The 21,054-nt window shown below is 32.0% G+C and overlaps 1 protein-coding gene across 3 annotated transcripts in view; it reads right to left on the bottom strand.

Annotated features, from left to right (window-relative positions):
* LOC136844942 (glutamic acid-rich protein-like) overlaps positions 1-21,054 on the bottom strand; it is a 102,417-nt gene that overhangs the window by 28,478 nt on the left and 52,885 nt on the right. For 2 of the 3 annotated variants that reach the window (XM_067114347.1, XM_067114346.1), the window contains 2 exons: positions 16,199-16,318; positions 15,852-15,974 (listed from right to left, as the gene is read on the bottom strand). The exons of the other annotated variant lie outside the window; for it this stretch is intronic. In XM_067114347.1, the coding sequence (XP_066970448.1) occupies positions 15,852-15,974; positions 16,199-16,307 (232 nt within the window). In that variant the 5' untranslated portion in view covers positions 16,308-16,318. The remainder of the gene's footprint in view (positions 1-15,851; positions 15,975-16,198; positions 16,319-21,054) is intronic. 3 annotated transcript variants of the gene reach the window in all.

Genomic DNA, 21,054 nt, shown 5'->3' on the forward strand with positions numbered 1-21,054 from the left:
GAGAGAGAGAGAGAGAGAGAGTAGTTGAGAGGAGACCAGGGTTTTACCACGTTTTGAGTTAGACCAAAAACACGTTACGTAGCATTTCTAAAGAAATGTTGAATCTGTAGGTGTAACAGATATGTTCCACTTAAAATCCCGCAAATCGGTGAGTCTGTGAATCATGAGAATGCGAATACAGGGGTTTACTATATATAATATATATACAATATATATATGCAGGCAGTCCCCGGTTATTGACGGGGGTTCCGTAACAACATGACGAACACTGAAAATCGGTGATAACTGGAAATCGACAAATATTGGTGCTTACTGGCTCCGATAAGTGGGGATCAGCACCAATCTTTGGTTATCACAGCCGAAATCCAGTTATCTTCACTGAAAATCCAGTTACTGTTTTCGTTAGACAAAACTTACGCAAGGTTAGGTTCCAGAACCCCTCGCGCAGGATGAATTTGGCATGGTCTCTAAAAAATGCTAATAAATGCTTATTTCTAAAGTTTAAACACTAAATATGACCCTAATCATGCTCCCAAATTATTACGTTAACTTTTAAATGAAATTAAAGTTACTGTAATTTCATTTAAAAATTAGCTTAATACATTACCCTTAAAAAAGAGAAATAAATGATTGACATAAAAACTGAGATTTGGAAGAGAATTTCTCTCTCTCTCTCTCCCTCTCCCCTTCCAACCGATCTATTTTTAGAATCACCTCAACCTCTTTTTAACAACTTTATTCTGCGTCTCTTTCTCTTTGTTCTGAAATGCTTTTTCATGAACAAACAGTGTTTTATATTTTGACTAATGCAACTCCTAGTTATTATGTCTCTATATTTTAGAATGTATTTGCAACACTAGCGCATTTACACTTCGTAGATGATACAGGTCAAATTAGATTAATTTAAACTATCTACTGTACAGGTAAAGACATACTGAGAATTAATAAGTTGTAAAAATGTGTGAGCACTAACTATGAGAGAGAGAGAGAGAGAGAGAGAGAGAGAGAGAGAGAGAGAGAGAGAGAGAGAGAGAGAGAGAGAGAGAGAGAGAGAGATAAGGGTTGTCCTTACTTACGAGAGTGAAATTATTTATCAATTATTATGGAGACTGAGAGAATAACACACGAGAGAGAGAGAGGGAGAGATATTTTCCTTACTTGAAATATCAAGTTATATTATTTATGAATTATTATGAGAGAGAGAGAGAGAGAGAGAGAGAGAGAGAGAGAGAGAGAGAGAGAGAGAGAGAGAGAGAGAGAGAGAAAGTTATTCTTACGTTAGATATCAAAAGATGGAAATTCAGTATTAAACTATTAAATAAAATTAATGTAGCTGTATTTTCATTTAAAAGTTAGCTTAATACATTACCCTTAAAAAAAGAAATAAATGGTGTGACTCTCTCCCCCATTCCACTGATCTATTTTTAGAAGTCTTCTCAACCTCGTGTTTAAAAACTTCTTTATTCTGTCACTTTGTTTGTTCTGAACTGCTCTATGTTCTGAAATGCTCTATGTCTCTATGTTTTAGAACAGCGCATTTACAGTTTGTAAACAGTACAGGTAAAATTAGATAAACTCAAAATTATCTACTGTACAGTTGAAGACATACAGAGAAACATTGCTGTAATGAGGTTGGCTAATTTAACAAGAGAGAGAGAGAGAGAGAGAGAGAGAGAGAGAGAGAGATAACAGTTGTCCTTACTTAAGAGAGTGAAAATTTTTATGAATTATTACGGACAGAGAGAGAGAGAGAGAGAGAGAGAGAGAGAGAGAGAGAGAGAGAGAGAGAGAGAGAGAGAGAGAGAGATAATTTCAAGAAAAATTTGACCACTGATTAGCAACACTCCTCTTCTTGTCATGTTGGATGACATGTCTGACAGCATTTGCCTTCGACCTCCTTCTTACAAAAGACGAGGGAAGAATTTGTTTGTTCAAAATAATACCAATTTTGTAATTATTATTATTATTATTATTATTATTATTATTATTATTATTATTATTAATCTTATTATTTGAAAATTATTACTTATTATTAGGTAAAAAGTTTATTTATCATACAAATAAACATACCTGTATACATGTACCATAAAAATTCATCTCACTCAAAAAGAGAGAGAGAAATTATTACTTTTAATAATATTTAATGTTAAATTATGGGTATCGGGCAGGGTCAGGATTAATTTTGAGTGACGGTGTTCCAAACTTCTACATGTGTTACTCTAGTTTTACCGAAGATGCACATACAAAATTTCAGGTGAATTGATGAAAACTTTTTTTTTAACGAATATTTTTCTTTTAAACATAACATTTTTTGTGTTTTAAAGTACATCTCCTTCATTATTTATCATTCAATTTAAAAACAAAAGTAATAGAAAGTTTAGTTCAAATAAAACGGCAAACTCAAAATCTAATATGTGATGTATGCTATTTTACAAAAAATATTTTAAAAAGTGTAATAAAAATACCATAAAATTATATATTAGATCTTGGTAAAAAAATTTTTTAGAAAAAAAGAAAAATAAATTTTGATGTGTTCTCTCACTATCTTTGTTCAAATTGCTTTTTAGATTTTAAAATCCATTCATAAATAAGGGAGTTTTGGAATTTGAATGTAGAAAAATAAGTTTTGAGAAAAAATGCAGTTAAAGTTTTACTAACCATTTATTTTGCTTTTAGAAGCATATAAAGTTTTTCTTGGAAATACATGGCACTTGTTCTCTTTTTATAAGAGATATATTATTCCTCTAAAACATTTATCACTTAAAGAAAATAGTTTATTATATATTATTTTGGGGATAATCATAGAATGCCACTCGACTCTTGTGCTGCCAGGTTTTTAGGAGGCTAATGAGCCACCTTCATATCCTCCTTTGATGTTCTTTGCTTTCTGAATGCATAGCAGACATTCGTTTCCTGGTCTTCTCTTTCATCTGAAGGCCTTCAGGCTTTCTCCTCCTGTCATTTTTCATAATAGGCAGCAATGAACTTGCTATAGTTATATCATGTTCCAATCTTTATGACCGTGCTATCACTCAATTTATTGAGTCCTCCAAGCTATCTAAACATAACTTTGTTTGTTGTTGTTACATATTTTGAAACATATTGTGTATCTTTTCAAAGGCCATAAGACGAAAAGACAATCCTCTTCAACGTGGTGTATGCATTCTTCCTGAGCACTGGATATGGAGTGCCATAAGGACCAGTGCCTCATTCAAACTGCATACCCTTTATATGCTGTCGAATCCTCTTCACCAACAAATACTTTATAGTATGATTTGTCTAGTGATCTTTGCCACTGCAGAGCAATTCAGCAGCTTAATATCTCCAGAAGCTACGTCAGGGACAGCAATTACATCTTGAAAATGCTATTCTCTTCCTCCTCCCTCTCCTCATCATCAGATAACTTCAAAACAAAGTCGTGGTGCCATCATCATCATCATCTTGATATATTTTAAGGAATAATAGATTTTCGGTCAGAATAGGAAGTACTTGCATCTCCTCAGCACAAGTTGGTGGCAACTTCAGAGAAGCCATAACATTAGCTGTGTCTATACTTTTAGCTTCAAGATAAGTTTTGATATTCAGAGCTTGTTTCCCTTGTTACTAAACTTCTGTTTTGGCATAATATATATTTTTCCAAAAGTCCGAGGAAGTGTTGCAATGGATTGAAAATAACAAAACAGGCAAAGTTTACTGTTCCGACTGACGTTCGAAACCCTTTTCAAATATATTCATCAGAAATTATTCCTCGACACGACGCATGTTCGGGTTAATAATCACCGATCCGACGGAAGAAATATGGGCCCCAAAAAGAATAATCATAATTTGAGGTTTTTTGATTAAAACTCATTAATAATGCAGTTTACATCGTTTTCAATGCACCCAGAGCATTAAAAGTAAGGTTTTCTTATGATTTTTGACGATTTTCGACGATTTTCCCGCTACGACGATTCGACGGCGTTAAGAAGAACCATAAAAACCGGGATCTGTACACATTACATCAACGTAAATATAAAAATTCTCTCTCGACAAAGCGTTATTCAATCCTGGGAAGCGTTGCCATCTCTATCAGGAAAACATATTATACGGCATAATGCAAAAGAATACGCAACGAAAAGAAATAGAATGTTCAAGAATGAATGCAAAATGAAATTAAAAGACCTTTAACTACGGTGTGGCCTTTAAATTGGCCTTTAAACCGCTTAAAAGGCTTTCAGATCGATATTATCTTACGTGGCAATGGCGGGACCCAGATCTGGGAAATATGACGATAACTATGAATTTGAGCCAATATCACCAAAATCGCAGGGATACCCTTAAACAAACACTTTTTCTGGTTTAGTGTTCAGCGTTGTTCAGAAAACTCGTATGACCATTAGTTTTCCAATGAAAAATTCGTGTGTCTATGAATTACAATTTATATATATATATATATACAATGTCCTCGTTTGATTTCAGAATCTAAAATCGTCGAACATCGCCGAAATCGCCAAAAATCATAAGAAAACTTACTTTTAATGCTCTGCATTGAAAACGATATAAATGCATTATTATTGAGTTTTACATCAAAAAAATTCAACACCATGATTATTCTGCCATTTTGGGGCCATATTTCTTCCGTAATTTCAAACCCTGGAACATGCGTAGTTGAGAAATAATTTCTGATGAATATATTTGAGAAGCGTTAAAGTCGGAACCGTCAGAAACAGGGGACTGCCTGTATATATATATATATATATATATATATATATATATATATATATATATATATATATATATATATATATATATATATATATATATATATATATATATATATATATATATATATATATATATTATATGCATATATATATATATATATATATATATATATATATATATATATATATATATATATATATATATATATATATATATATATATATATATATATATATATATATATATATATATATATATATATATATATATATATATATATAATATAAATACAGTAAACCCTCTTATTCACGTTCTCATGATTTGTAGACTCACCGATTTGCTAGATTTTCTGTGGACAGATCTATAAATTATTTGCAAAAATTCGGCAATTCGGGGACTTTTCGTCAGAAAATATTGACTAGTGTATTTTGATGTTATTTTCATGACTAAATAAATTTTTTTATGATAAAAAATTATCTACTAATTTTCAAATATTAAGATTAATAATAATAATAATAATAAAACTGAAGATTATATAATACATAACTCAAAAAGAGAGAGAAACTGGTTTTCTCCCCTCCATTCAGGACATATCTGTCGACCTCATTAAAGCAAAGATAGATGCTCAGAATTGATACTATTGAAATGTTAAAGTTATATTAAAGTACTATTGAAATTACATTAAAATATATAAATGTTTCAGGATGATATTATAAGCATTTTTACTGGGTACATTTTATGATAAAATAATGATTTACGGTACGAACTAATTTTCAAATATTAATATTATATTATAAAATAATGATTTACGGTACGTACTAATTTTCAAATATTAACTTTAATAAGATTAAATAATAACACTAGATAAAATAATAATTCTCTCTCGATCTCTCTCTCTTATTTAGATGAGAGAATTTTTCCAACATGTAATATGTATGTATGTTTCTCTTGTATGATAAATAAATGATTTACCTAATAAGTACTAATTTTCAAATACTGCATTAAGATTAATAAGATTAAATATAATAATAATAATAATAATAATAATAATAATAAAAATAATAATAATATTATTATTATTATTATTAAAAAAGTTTAACCAGACCACTGAGCTGACTGTCAGCTCTCATAGGGCTGGCCCAAAGGATTTGGATGAAATGACAAGTCTAGGGTAGAAACCTAGCACTGGGACCAAATAGGCCACTTGGTAGTGATGAATGAACGAAAATGAAATTAAAAGCTGCACAAAGGAAAAAGCTCTCATACTGGAACACACTCACACAATAAATACATTTATACTCATGTTTCCATATATACTCACTTAAAAGGTATATTAAAATTCAAAACAACGTAAAATTTTAAAATTTAGTTGTTTTAAAATTCATTAGACGCCTCAGGGTATTCGTATTTCTATTACAGTATTTACTTTTTATATTTTATCAATTAAGTCAACAGCTCCTCAAGATCATTAAAATGAGTATTACTGAAAATGTTGAAGATTCTGACAAAATTTCTTCTATTGATCTATTTCCAAAATTTGATAATCGCTGCCTGCTTTATTTTGGACATTCACGCAGTACTTGCTCAACTGTTATCAACACTTTGCAATCTGGGCATTTGGGAGGAGGGCCACATGGACTGTTCATTAGGTGTCCATGTGTCAAGCGAGTATGGCCTATTCGAAGATTTGTCAGAATTACTTGTGTGTGTGTCTCTCTCTGATATGATGAACTCCATTTTCCAACAATGGATTTTATGTTTTAATTTATTATTTTCAGGTTCTTCATTCCATATCTTTTGCCATTTACTTACAATTATTGTTTTTATATATCTTATATAGTCAATAATAGGGATGTTTACATTTTCCCTTGTCATGTGAACTGCTTCTTTAGCTGCATATCCCACTCTGTACTGTGCCTTAGATCCGTTGGTGTATATTGCATAATGTGGAACTTTTTGGATTATATGTTCTACTGCATGTTGTCTATGGTGTTCTGGGTTATATGAATAACTTTTTGATTAATATTTTAAGTGTGTACAAATTCTCATTTTATTCATTGTCAAAAGAGGAGGTAACCTGACTATTAAAGGTACTGTAATTCTTAAGAATTTATCCCTCCCTTGTCTGGCAGCCAGTGAGTCATTTATTCCGTGAAGCATTTTCACCTTTAATTTGACTAGGGCCAAGAAAACATGGCGGGCGAGATAGGACAAAGCGTATTTTGAACTAGAGCAAAGCGGTTAGCGCCTGTGTTTCACTCATGTAGGGATAGTCTCCCACCTCAGCTGACCTGGGGTGGACAATAGTGAGCCCCCTTTCACCCCCATCACGCGATATGGGAGTAGCTAGGCCATTATGGGCATGGGGACATAGCCAGGCTGTGAGAGAGATAGGAACTTAACCTCTAAGTACTTAATCTTAAGACCTTTTTTTTTCTTCACTCTTTTGCTGGCTGTATGACTCTTTGCAGGTAAGACGTAGGCTGAGGCTTTGAACCAAACAACAAGTGGAATACGCGCTCTGGTTCCCCAGCACCGCACTCAGCAGACTGCTCCGGCCCGAGACGCAAGTCCGGCGTTTTCTTCCTGTACACTGGTGAAACTAACTACGGTACACGGCTGTGTCATACATGTTAGCGCACGCATTTACAGACCAGGTATGTCGTCCGCAATTAGTAAATAAGCCAGCCCTTTCCCTCCCCCCTGAAACTCCTTGATTTTTCCATTCCTTCAAACTTCAATTTTCTCCCTCCAACAAAAGCAGTCCCTTTGTTTAGTCACCCTACTTCGAGCAGCCCATGAATCGCCCCATGGCTTGCCTTGAAATCAACCTAATATGATTCAGTGATAAGTATTCAAATACCCTTCCCTAGTGCAAATTGAGGGAAAATTAGTTTAAGTGATGTAAGTGTCTGACTCCTCCCCCGTGCAGAGATTTATTGTTTAATTAATAGCAGGGGAGATGTCCTTTCTCTTCCATGTTTGTACTAACTCCTGACCTCTCTTACAGGAGCCATCCTATCCTGTCCAGTCCGCAAATCTATACCCCACTAGTTCTGACTGCCATCCAAATTTCGCAACCATTCCTGGTCACAGCCTGATTGCAAGAATCCTTTGCCCACACAGAAATCATCTTAATGAACTGATTGCCATTACCTGGGAGTTCACCCCTTTCCAATGTATTACCGTCTGTGAAGTGATGCATTTTTAACATAACAGAGTCATATGTTATAACGGGGCTTGTTGTATCTGTGGCCCCTCATATTTACATTGCTTATTTGCAAATTACTGCATTATTGCTCTATCGTATGTAATTTATGTGTCTGTAAATTGTTTGCATTTTACATTCTTTTTTGGTCTTGCATATTTGCCCCATTCTCTGTAAATAAAACCCTTTTAATTGTGAAAGAATTCTATTTACGTAAACCCAGGAAGATTCTAAGGCAAGTTTCAAGTAGTTCTCCTTTTATTCATAAACTCGGGGACCCCTTGGTACGAAGGCAATCTATAATAATAAATTGTCCTAATTTCCCCCTACACCAAGGACCCAGTTTATGACATAATGTATATTTATATTTAGTGACTCAAACAATCTTCTAGCTCTAATTGGGAAAGGAGGTGGAAGATTGTTTATAAACACATCTCTTAATCCAAATAATTTTTTGGTTGGAGAATCATTTCTCTGAACTCTCAGAGCACTATTCATTGTTACTAGCCCTCCATGGAGAGAGAGAGAGGTAGTTCACCACACTCAACTTGTGAAGGTGACTTTGGTGATGATCGAAAAGCTCCTGAACATATCTTAAGGCCTTCATTATGAATTGGGTCTAACGTTTTCAGTGTTGCGTCTGATGCCGAGCCATATATTTCGCTTCCATAATCAATGACAGACAGTACCATTGCTTTATACAGTAGGGTAAGGGTTGTCGGCTCCCCAAGTAGTGTATGATAGTTTTTTAATTAGGTTTAATGCTCTTTTACATTATGATTTCATGTATGTTATGTGGGTTTTCCAGTTCAAGTGAGTGTCAAATACTAATCCCAAAAATTTTGATGTTTCGCCAATTGATATGAAATGATTTCTGATTTTTAAATCTATTTCTTCACCTTTTTTCAACTTTTTATTTTTATAAAACATTACTGCTTGATTTTTTTTTTTAACAGAAAATTTAAAGCCTACAGATGAGGCCCATTCATCTATTTTTATTATAGTTTTATTAATGATTTGCTCTGCATGTTTTATGCAAGATGCTGAATAATATATGGCAAAATCATCCATGTGGACATGTACTTGACAATACATCATCAATATTCTCACTTGAAAAGTGCGATTTGTCAGAAAGTTCTGGTTAAACCTAGGTAAATGTCCACAGATGCTGTTTTTATGTAACGTTTTTAATATTGCATATCTCCAAGTACAGTAGTATCATATGCCTTTTCAATGTAAAAAAAAAAAAACGGCTATAGTAATTTGTTTTTGTTCAAATCCTCTTCGCATGTGGTCTTCCAAGTTAGGCAGCGAATCCAGTGTAGATCTGTTACATTGTGACCCAAATTCAGTCGGAATCAACATTTATAGCTTTACGCCATTCATCAGGAAATAAATTTCAAAGCCATAAGTAGTTATAAAACTCTAATACGTATGACTTTGCCAAAGGTGCTAAATGACATCATTTCAAAACAAATACTGTCACCTCCATGGGCAGATTTATTGCTGTTCAACAGAGCAAATTCTAACTCTTCCATATTAAAGTTTCTATTATAATATATATCTTCTATTGTCTCAAAATTTAGTTATTAATTCTATACTATTTTTCTTTGTGTGGAAATGCTAATCTAAATTGTTGTCACTACTTACTTTTGCTAAATTTTCTCCTATTACATTACTTATTTCTTTTGGATCAAGTATTCTTTTCCCATCTTTTATTAAGGCATGTCTAGGTGGTCTAACATGGGTGCCATTTATTTTCCTGAATTTTTCCCATATTTTTTGTATGGGAGTATTATCAGAGAGATCTAATACATATTTCCTCCATGAAATGATTCTTCTTTGAATTACTTCTCTTTTAAATTTTGCAGATATTTTGTTATATAGAGGTTTTAATGTATCAATTTCCAATAATAATATAGTCAGTTTTTGTAGATTTTCTTCTAATATCGGTGATGTTTTATTTATTTTACTGAACTTTCTATTCAAATTATCTAATCATTTTCCAATCTGATATTTTATTTCTATTAATTCTGTTAGTTTTTCAGACCACCATGGGACTTTGTGTTTTGTTGGATGAGCTTTTGATTTTGGTATTGCTTTATCAGCAGCATTTTTAATGAAACCAACAAGAAATTTATTTGTTTCATTATGGTCTTTTAAATATTCAAATAGTGGGATATTTCTAGTGTGGAATTCGGACTGCTCTCAATCTGCTTTATAAATGTTATATTGAGGGACATGCTTGGTGGGATTATTTTGCAATAATGTAATTAATATTGGGAAATGATCACTTGTGTGCAAGTTGCCATCTGTATTCCAATCCAATCTGTCTACTATGTTTGCTGTACATGGAGTTAAGTCAATTGAGGGAAATGTTCTATGTGTTATTGAAAAATATGTGCTGATTTCATTATCATTTATACAGCACATGTCATATGAATCTATGAATTCTTCTATTTGACTTCCTGCTCTATTTGAGTCTGTACAATTACAGTCCCACATTGGGTTGTGAGTATTAAAATCACCTACTATTAATGTAGGTTCCTTGACATTATTAAGTGATTCTTTAAGTTTGTCAATGTCGTAATTATTATTAGGTTGGTTGTATAAATAAATTACATAATTATCGTATTTTATTCGAATTTTAATACCTGATATTTGCAAGTCAATAATGTCATCAGGTACTTTGTTGTAAAATACTTTTATATGTACATATATGGCTGTACCTAAATTTCCTTCTTCCTTTTGTGATGCTGATGCTAAGGTATATTTACCTATTCTTGACACAATTTTATTGACATGTTGTAAACATAATATCACCGGTTCATATTCTTTTAATAACCATTGTATATCTATGTGTAATCTGGTCTGTAGACCATTTACGTTCCATTGTATAATATAGTTACTGAAAATACTTTGTTATAGCGGTCGAGTTTTACTCTTTTATATTATCAACTTGGATTTTTTCTAATAATTTACTCACGACATTCATTTGTTTTTCTTTATTACATACTAAGCGCTCAATGCACATGTAATCTTTTTCATGGGTACTCAAATCTGTGGTTTATTTTTTCTATATTTCATAAAATTTCTTATAATGATTGTTAAGTTAAACCATCTTTGGTTATGCTTTTATTATTACTGCACAGCTCAATGAAATACTGTAATCATTACATCCACATGTAATATCATGTATATTTCTTTTTTTTATTTGCTCTCGTACCAATTACTGGAGAAGGAGTAATCTCTTCTACTTTATCTATGGTATGGTTCTCTTTCACTTCTTCAGTGTTTTCAACATCTGCCTTCATAGGTTTTACTATTATTTCTGAGCTCGTCCCTGTGTCACCGGTGAAATTCCTTACTAGCACGAATTTCTAGGTATAAATATTGCTAAATATACCACAGAAAAAATATTGGAATATATGACAAAAAAAAAAAACTCATATAATTGTATACAAATTGCGCTGTAAGCAAAGCGGTTAAAGCTAATGAGTTAATTTTTTTAGTTGTATTACACTAAATTGCGATGATTTTGGTATATAACAAATTGTAAACGATCAAAGCAACACAGAGACAATATTATCACAAAATGATGCATGAATTAGTAACGCGGACATAAAAAAATTTTTTTCAAAAAATTCACCATAAATCAAAATATTGTGCTGGAGACTTCCGTTTGTTGAAAAATGAAGCTAACTGATTGAATATTACTAGACTGTAAGTGTTTAGCTTACAATTGCAGTTTTCGACCATTTCGGTCGAGTTAAAGTTGACCGAAAGTGAATTTTTTTATTTATTGTGATTTATATGAAAATATTTCAAACTGATAAAAGCTACAACCATGAGTTATTTTCTGTTGTATTGTACATGAAATTACGCATTTTCACATATAAAACTTTATGTAATGACTAATATAAAATGGTGCAAATATTACGACAACGAGACAAAAGAATTTCTGAGATGTTCGGCTGAGTTACAGGCAAGAGCGTGGAAAATGTTTTTTCAAAAAATTCACCATAAATCGAAATATTGTGCTAGAGACTTCCAATTTATTGCAAAATGAAATTAAACGATTGAATATTGCTAGAATGTAAAGTTTTAGCTTACAATTGCGTTTTGACCATTTCGGTCGAGTTAAAGTTGACGAAGGTTGAAATTTTAGCAGTTATCGTGATTTATGTGAAAATATTTCAAAACTGATAAAGCTACAACCATGAGCTATCTTCTGTTGTATTCTACATGAAATTGCACATTTTCATATATAAAAGTTTATGTAACGACTAATGTAAAACGATGCAAACATTACGACAACATGTGAAAGAATTTCTGAGATGTTAAGCGAGTTACCGCATGGCATGAGCGTAAGGAAAAAGTTTTTTTTCAGAAATTCACCATAAATTGAAATATTGTGCTAGAGACTTCCAGTTTTTGCAAAATGAAGGTACATGATTGAATATTACTAAAATGTAAGAGTTTTAGCTTATAATTGCGTTTTGACCATTTCGATCGAGTTAAAGTTGACCGAAGGTTGAAATTTTGGCAGTTATAAGTGATTTATATGAAAATATTTCAAAACTGATAAAAGCTACAACCATGAGTTATTTTCTGTTGTATTCTACATGAAACTGCGCACATTTCCATATATAAAACTTTATGTAACGACTAACATAAAACAGTGTAAACATTACGACAACGTGACGAAGAATTTCTGGCGCGGCGTAAGAAAAAGATTTTTTCAAAAATTCACCATAAATCGAAATATTGTGCTAGAGACTTCCAATTGGTTGCAAAATGAAGGTAAATGATTGAATATTACTAGAATGTAAATGTTTTAGCTTACAATTGCATTTTTGACCATTTCGGTCGAGTCAAAGTTGACCGAAGGTTGAAATTTTGGCTGTTATCGTGATTTATATGAAAATATTTCCAAACTGATACAAGCTATAACCATGAGTTATTTTTCTGTTGTATTGTACATGAAATTGTGCACATTTTCATATATAAAACATTATGTAACGGCTAATATAGAACAGTGCAAAAATTACGACAAAATGACAAAGAATTTCTGAAATTTTGCCGAGTTACAGCGTGGGCGAAGAAAAAGTTTTTCAAAAATTCACCATAAATCGAAATATTGTGCTAGAGACTTCCAATTTGTTGCAAAATGAAGGTACATGATTGAATATTACTATAATGTAAGATTTTTTAGCTTACAATTGCGTTTTTCGACCATTTCGGTCGAAATCAAAGTTGACCGAAGGTTGAAATTTTTGTAGTCGACGACGGGTACGTCCACTTGGCCCAACAGACAATTTTAGTCGATGTATGATACGTCCAGTAGGCGTTTAAGGGCTAATAGCATTTTCTTACGACTGGTTCATTGTTGTTTTCAGGAAGTGCAATGGTACCCTGAATGCTGTTCATTGTATCATGTTTTTTCACTTTTATGTTAATATTGTTTATATTTTTTTATGTTATCGTGTTTTTTTACTTTTAAGTTAACACTGATTATATTTTTCAAAGACAAATAGTCTTCGGACTGACTTTTTGTTGTGGCTTCTATAAGCCAAGTTTTCTCCTTTATTTGTCTGAACGACATATCTGTTGTTGGATGTGTATTTTAATAAATAATTTTCTAATTTTAAAACTGAAATATTTTGGTCAGCTTCCATGTTTAGAAACCTCGACCAACTTCCACTCCCAAAGAGGGAGTTGAAGTGAGTCAAGGTTGGGTCATGTCAGTATTTGCTCTGTTTGGGAGTTTTATAAGGTATTAAAGTTTTAATACCACTCTCATTCTGATTATTTGGATTACCCAGAGAATTGTCCATTTCCATGCTAGAAGATATGCTTCGTACTGGAGCAGCGGTACTGGAGCAGCGGTCGTCGTCTGTGCCGGAACAATACCATCAAAGGGCCCAGGGGTACTTGAATTTTAAAACTACTCAGCATAAAGACTTAAGTATAAAAAAAATTTTTAAAAACCTGAAAATCTTAAAAAGATATCATCAGCCTTTCATACAGTTTATTCTTCCACCAATGGCACAAGTGAGAACTGGCTCCCAAATGTCACCCCCCTACCCTACCCCACAGGATGGCACAACATGATTAGAGGGCTGAGTGTGTGTTAAACCCTGCTTGCTAGGACTGACAATATTACAAGAATACAATCATCCCCACCCTCATCATGTTTATGGGCAAACCGGATAGAGATGCCGAGACCCCCCTGGAATGTGTGGTCCAGCCTAAAGAATAGTTCTGCCTGTTATCTCTCAGGTCCGAACATTATTGGGCTGTTGATGGTCCTACCACAGTTCCCAGTATTTAGCTTCGGATATAAACTCAATCCCAGCTATGATATCTTTTCCTATTTATCAGGTCCAATAAATTTTAGCAAAAGCAGAAAATTCCACAAAAATTAATGCAAAGATATATAATGGTATATGGGGCTCTTGGACTCAAACCCGTGAACAGATTCTTGGGGTTCAAGAACCCCCTCAACATGTCAAGGTGGTCCCACATCGAGGGGGAATAATAATAATAATAATAATAATAATAATAATAATAATAATAATAATAATAATAATAATAATATTTTCCATACATTTATGTAGTAAAATTTTTAACATTTTAAACAAACAAGTAGTGATTCCCAGTCTTTTTGTGCTCACTTGAGAAAGGATGGAAGAGGGTAAATCAATTTCCTTGACAGTTTGACATATTGGCCAGAGGGGAAGAAGAGCGTTGCCCTCAGAAGCTCAAAGATTTCACTCTTTTGATATCGTTAGGCATTACTCCTCTCTCTCTCTCTCTTTTAAGAAAAGATACTGTTTGTGCATATGTGTGTGTTCATAGTGTTTTAAAAATGTGTAGTAAAGGTATTTAAAGAGATAAACTCTCAAATTATGATTATTCTCTCTCTCTCTCTGCTTTGGCTGGAATTCCCTTAGAGTACATATATGTATATATTTTTAAAGAACGGTACTAATGTTTCAGAAGATGACTCTTTGAAAATTATTTGCATATGTGATAAATAGTGATGTAGTAAATAATAGGATAATAATTTAAGGCATATTTGTGAGGATGATACTTCAAGTATGCATCTGGTATTTGAACGATTCAAGATAAGCAGTTATATAATTTCAAAGAGAGGTGAGTAGCAAGTGTTTGCAGATTTTAATTATTTGTGGGGCATACATCTGGATTTGATGCATTCCCCACTGTATGTATTTTTAAGAGGGTGAGTAGTGTGTTTGCAGATTTTAATTATTTATATATAATATTATAATATTACTGTATGTATGTATGGGTGTATGTGTGTGTGTGTATATATATATATATATATATATATATATATATATATATATATATATATATATTATATAATATATATATATATATATATATATATATATATATATATATATATATATATATATATATATATATATATATGCTGAGCAGTCCCTCGGTTTCTGGCGGTTCCGACCATGGCGTTCAAGGTGACGGCGGCTTTTCAAATATATTCATCAGAAATTATTTCCGGCTTACGACGATGTTCGGAGTTCGACGTGCGTCTGCCGATCCGACAGAAGAAATATGGCCCAAAACAGCAGAATAATCATAATTTGAAGGTTTTGATGTAAACTCAATAATAATGCAGTTTACATCGTTTCCAATGCACCCAAAAGCATTAAAAGTAAGGTTTTCTTATGATTTTGACGATTTTCGGCAGCTTTTCGGCTTACAAGCATTTTTATTTTTCGGTTACGACAAGAAGAAGAGAACCCCGTCAGAAACTGGGACCATTTGTATATATATATATATATATATATATATATATATATATATATATATATATATATATATATATATGTATGTATATATATCTATATATATAAATACACAAGGAGGAAGCTTGCAGTTTACATACTTTCAATAGTATCTCCAGCTGAGTAGGAAACATTTTGGTTACAGCATTTTGCCAGTTCTCTTATACAATCCACATACAGCTTAGCCAGTTCGGGTGATATTGTAATTAGCAAAACTCGAACACCTGCAATAATTTAGACTGTGTATACTAACTATAACTATTTTGGGCAAGCTCCCTTTTGAACATCATCAAAGTGAACAAAAAATAAAAAAATTATATATATCTAGTGATTTAAAGTACAGTATAGTAAAAATAACTTTAATTTCAAGAAAACTAAGATTTGCAGAAATATAATCAATATCTGCATGAAATTAAAACAAATACGTTCACCTGAAACATGCACATACATTGCAAGCCTCCCACAAGGAATAAATTTTTGACAGCTTCTGTCAGATAATCTAGTGTCCTCTTTAATCCTTCAACGTACAAGTTGTCCCACTTATCGTTAAACAGCATTTCTGGTTTTTCTGGAAGAAAAGAAATTGAAGGTGCTATATTACTAAATTCTATATAATGAAAGATATTATCACTTCATAACATTTACATCATCAAAGTGAGCACTACAACAAGAAAGAAATATCTCACAGAATGCTTTTCCATATGTTGGTGGTATCTTTGTTCCATTTAGGTTACAATATCTCCTAGCTAAGACAATAAGGTAATAGAACTTATTAATTAAGCCAGTTCCAGCAGGACTTATTGCGAAGCTGAATGACCTTACCTGTTTACTTAAAGCCATCATCTCCAATAACCTGTAATTTTTTTTACCTTCCGTAACTTACAAGATATCACAACCAACGGAACTTCCCAAAATAAAATCAAAGTAAGCCATCCAAAACACACACCCAATAAGATTTGCTATCCACCATCAAATATTTTGGAATCGCCTTGTGCAAATTGTTTACTACCACTTAACATACTGTTCTTTCTTAACACTGTTATCTTCAATATGCTTTTACCAAGACACAACAAAGGGTTCACTTTTACAAAAGTCAGCCATTTTACTCATGAAAAAGATTAATTTAAATTTAATATATAAAGTGCACAGTCCATTTTCATCTTAGATAACTCTTACACTGCATCTGTCCTGTCACACAAATATTAGCTGCAGTAACAAAACACTCTGAAACTTCAATAATTCCAAGCCCTAACCTTCTGTCCTAATAAAATGAACTACTGCAGAATATAATTGAAAGATATTAAGTCAGTCAATCAATTTACAAGCAACAGAGTTTACTTATATGAGAGGCTTTCTTGAGAGATGCTGTCATATGTAGATTATTATTATTATTATTAAAAGTAGTTTAACTAGACCACTGAGTTGACTTTCAGCTCTCATAGGGCTGGCCCAAAGGATTAGCATAAAATACCAAGTCCAGGCCCGTGGCCAAGCACTGGGACCCAATAGGTCATTCAATATGATGATGAATGAATTAAAATGAAATTAAAAACTGCACAGGAACATGCTCTCATATTGGAACACATACATATAATTAATACATTTACTCATGCTTCCTTACGTACACACTAAAATTGTATATTAAAATTCAGAATAAGTAATACTTAAAAAAAAAATTTTTTAATTCGCAAATGCTACAAGGGTTTTCGTGCTTTTATTATTTACTTATTTTTATATTTTATTAATTAAATCACAGGTCCTCGTGAACATCAAAATCGGAATGACTGAAAATGTAAAAGATTCTAACAAAATTTCCTTCATTGATTTATTTCCAAAAGTTGACAGTCATTGCTGGTCATACTTTGGACATTCACACATGTCTGACTGTTATTATCACCTTGCACTTTGAGCACTCAGGAGCCGGGCTATGTGGGCTTGCTCATTAAGTGTCTATGTGTCAGACAAGTATGGCCTAATCTGAGATGTATTAGAATTACTTGTGCATGTCTCTCTCTCTCTCTGATATGATGAACTCCATTTTTTAGCATTAGATTTTATTTTTTTTTATTTATTATTTTCAGGTTCTTCATTCCATATACAGTATATTGCCATTTATTTATGATAACCACCTTTATGTGTGTTACATAATCAGTAACAGGGATATTCATATTTAATCTTGTCATGTGGGTTGCTTCTCTGGCTGCCTCGTCATTTCCTTTGATCCTACATGGGCAGTGATCCATCACATTTCTACATTTTTTCCATTATTATATAAGTTATGGAGAAATAATTTAATTGGTTGTACATTATTATTTTTTATTTGTAACTCTGAATTACTTCTATAGCACTTCTCGAGTCACTAGAAATAACAAAATTATTGAATGATGTTTCTTTACTTATTTTTATAGCTGATGCAACTGCACACAATTCTGCTGTGAATACTGAAGCATTATTAGGTAGAGAGAACTGGTAAATCTGTCTTGGGACACTGCAGCATATCCCACTCCGTGCTCTGATTTAGATCCATCTGTATATATTACATAATGTGGACCTTTTTGGCTTATATTCTCTATTGCATGTTGTTTATGGTGTTCGCGTGTATATGAGTAACTTTTTCATAAATATTTCTGGTGTGTACAAATTCTCATTTTATTTATTGTCCAGGGAGGAGGTGATTTTACTATTAAAGGCACTTGTATATTCATATTCAGTGACTCAAACAATCTTCTAGCTCTAACTGGGAAAGGTGGTGGATGGTTATTTATAAATACATCTCTTAATTCAAATAATTTTTTGTTGGATGGATAACCACTTGTCTGAATTCTTAGAGCACTTTTCATTGTTACTAGCCTTCTATGGAGAGACAGAGGTACTTCACCACACCCAACTTGTAAAGATGATTTTGGTGATGATCTAAAGGCTCCTGAGCATATTCTAAGGCCTTCATTGTGAACAGGGTCTAACATTTTCAGCGTTGCATCTGATGCTGAGCCATATACTTCGCTTCCATAATCAATGATAGACAACACTGTTGCTTTATACAGTTCAGCAAGGGTATGTCTATTGGTTCCCCAAGCAGTGTTTGATAGTTTTTTTACTAGATTTAATACTCTTTTACATTCTGATTTTACATATGTTATGTGGGCTTTCCAGTTCAAGCAAGTATTGAATACTAATCCCCAAAATTTTGCTGTTTGGCTAACTGGTATAATGGTTTCTGATTTTTAAATCTATTTCTTTGCCTTTTTTCCACTTTTTATTTCTATAAAACATTACTGCTTGAGTTTTATCTATGGAAAATGTAAAGCCTACAGATGAGACCCATTCATCTATTTTTACTATTCTTTTATTAATGATTCACTCTGCATGTTTTATTTGAGATGCTGAATAATATATGGCAAAATCATCCACATACAAGTTACTTTTAATATCAATAGGTAGATTATTACTGATATCATTAATTGCTAAAGTAAACAGTGTGCCACTAAGCATACCTCCATGAAGTATCGTAGGCTTTTTCAACGTCAAAAAAGACAGCTACAGTAATTTGTTTTCATTCAAAACCTCTACATATACGCTCTTCTAAGTTAGAGAGAGAATCTAATGTAGATCTGTTACATTATGACTCAAATTGAGTGGGAGTCAAGATTTTATTTTCTTGAATGTGCCATGGTAGTCAAGCATTTCCCATTTTCTCTAATATGCATAAGCAGCTTGTTAAAGAAATTGGTCTGTAATTACAGACCAATTTACATTACTGGGCTCCTTTCCAGGTTTCGGGATAGGAATAATTATAGCTTTATGCCAATCATCTGGAAATAAATTTCTAAGCCATAACTGATTATAAATCTGCAATAAGTATGACTTTGCCAAAGGAGCTAAGTGGCAGATCATCTCAAAACAAATCTTGTCACCTCCAGGAGTAGATTTATTGCTGTTCGAGAGAGTATATTCCAACCGGTCCGTATTAAATTTTCTGTTAGGATATATATCTTCTTTGTTTTGAAATTTGTTATTAATTCTACATTATTTTTCTTTGTGCAAAAGTGTTCATCTAAATTTTTATCACTACTTACATTTGCTAAGTTTCCTCCTAATACATTACTTATTTCTTTTGGATAGTATTCTTTTCCCACCTTTTAATATGGAATGTCTAGGTGGTTTATGGGGAGCGCTGACTCCATAAGGCCCCATTATAAAGTAAGTGCTTATAACTACCTTATGAAAGAAGGGATTTGCTTCAAATTTTTACCACTTATTCTTCAACTAATAATGAAAATATTTATCATGGGAAATTTAGAAATTCGACTTCTAAGTAATTTTTTTTTTTTTTTTTTTGCATTTGATGAAAAGATTTTAAAACTTTTTGAAAATAATATAAAAAAATAAGGTTTCATTCAAAAATGAATTTCCCATGTACAAAATCAATATATACAGTTATACTACTCTGTAAAAGTTACATCAAATTTGGTTTGCTCGTCTTGGAGTTACAAGCTTTTATTTTATATAAATCTACGTTTTGAGAAAATGGCAAAAGAAAAAAAATTTATGGTTATTTTGTAAAGACTATGAAACTATGACAGTTAGAAGGCTGATTTTTCCACAGAAACTATTTTGTCATATAAGAAATATGCCCTGAAATTTACAATATAATCAAATTAATAGAAATGTGCTCTCTCTTGGTTTAAATGTTACCTAAAATTTATAAATTTATATACACATTATACTATATATACATATATATATATATATATATATATATATATATATATATATATATATATATATATATATATATATATATATATAATATATAATTTATACATATAGATATATGTCTATTACCTATGGTATATACAGTACATATGTGTATATATATATATATATATATATATATATATATATATATATATATATATATATATATATATATATATATATATATATATATATATATATTTTCATATTTATCAGTGCAAAAAGTTTTTTCATAACATAAAAAATTCATTAATATATGCTATCATTATAATGTTTTCTCCATTACCTATAAAAAATAGTATATGCTACCTATAAAAAATAATAGGCTATATGCTATCAGTGCAAAATTTTATTCATAATAAATTATAAAAATAAATGCCCCACTGAGGTTAGGCCAGGACATGGTATTCTAGGAAAGGTTTGTTCCCATTGTTTTACACTCACCCTAAAGTTTTCTTCATAACCTATAAAAATATACACTATCAATATAAATTTTCTACATAACCTACATACGCTACCACTGTACATGTTTTCCGTTCAGATATT

Source organism: Macrobrachium rosenbergii, chromosome 13 (genome assembly GCF_040412425.1).
Source record: "Macrobrachium rosenbergii isolate ZJJX-2024 chromosome 13, ASM4041242v1, whole genome shotgun sequence".
NCBI lineage: Eukaryota > Metazoa > Arthropoda > Malacostraca > Decapoda > Palaemonidae > Macrobrachium > Macrobrachium rosenbergii.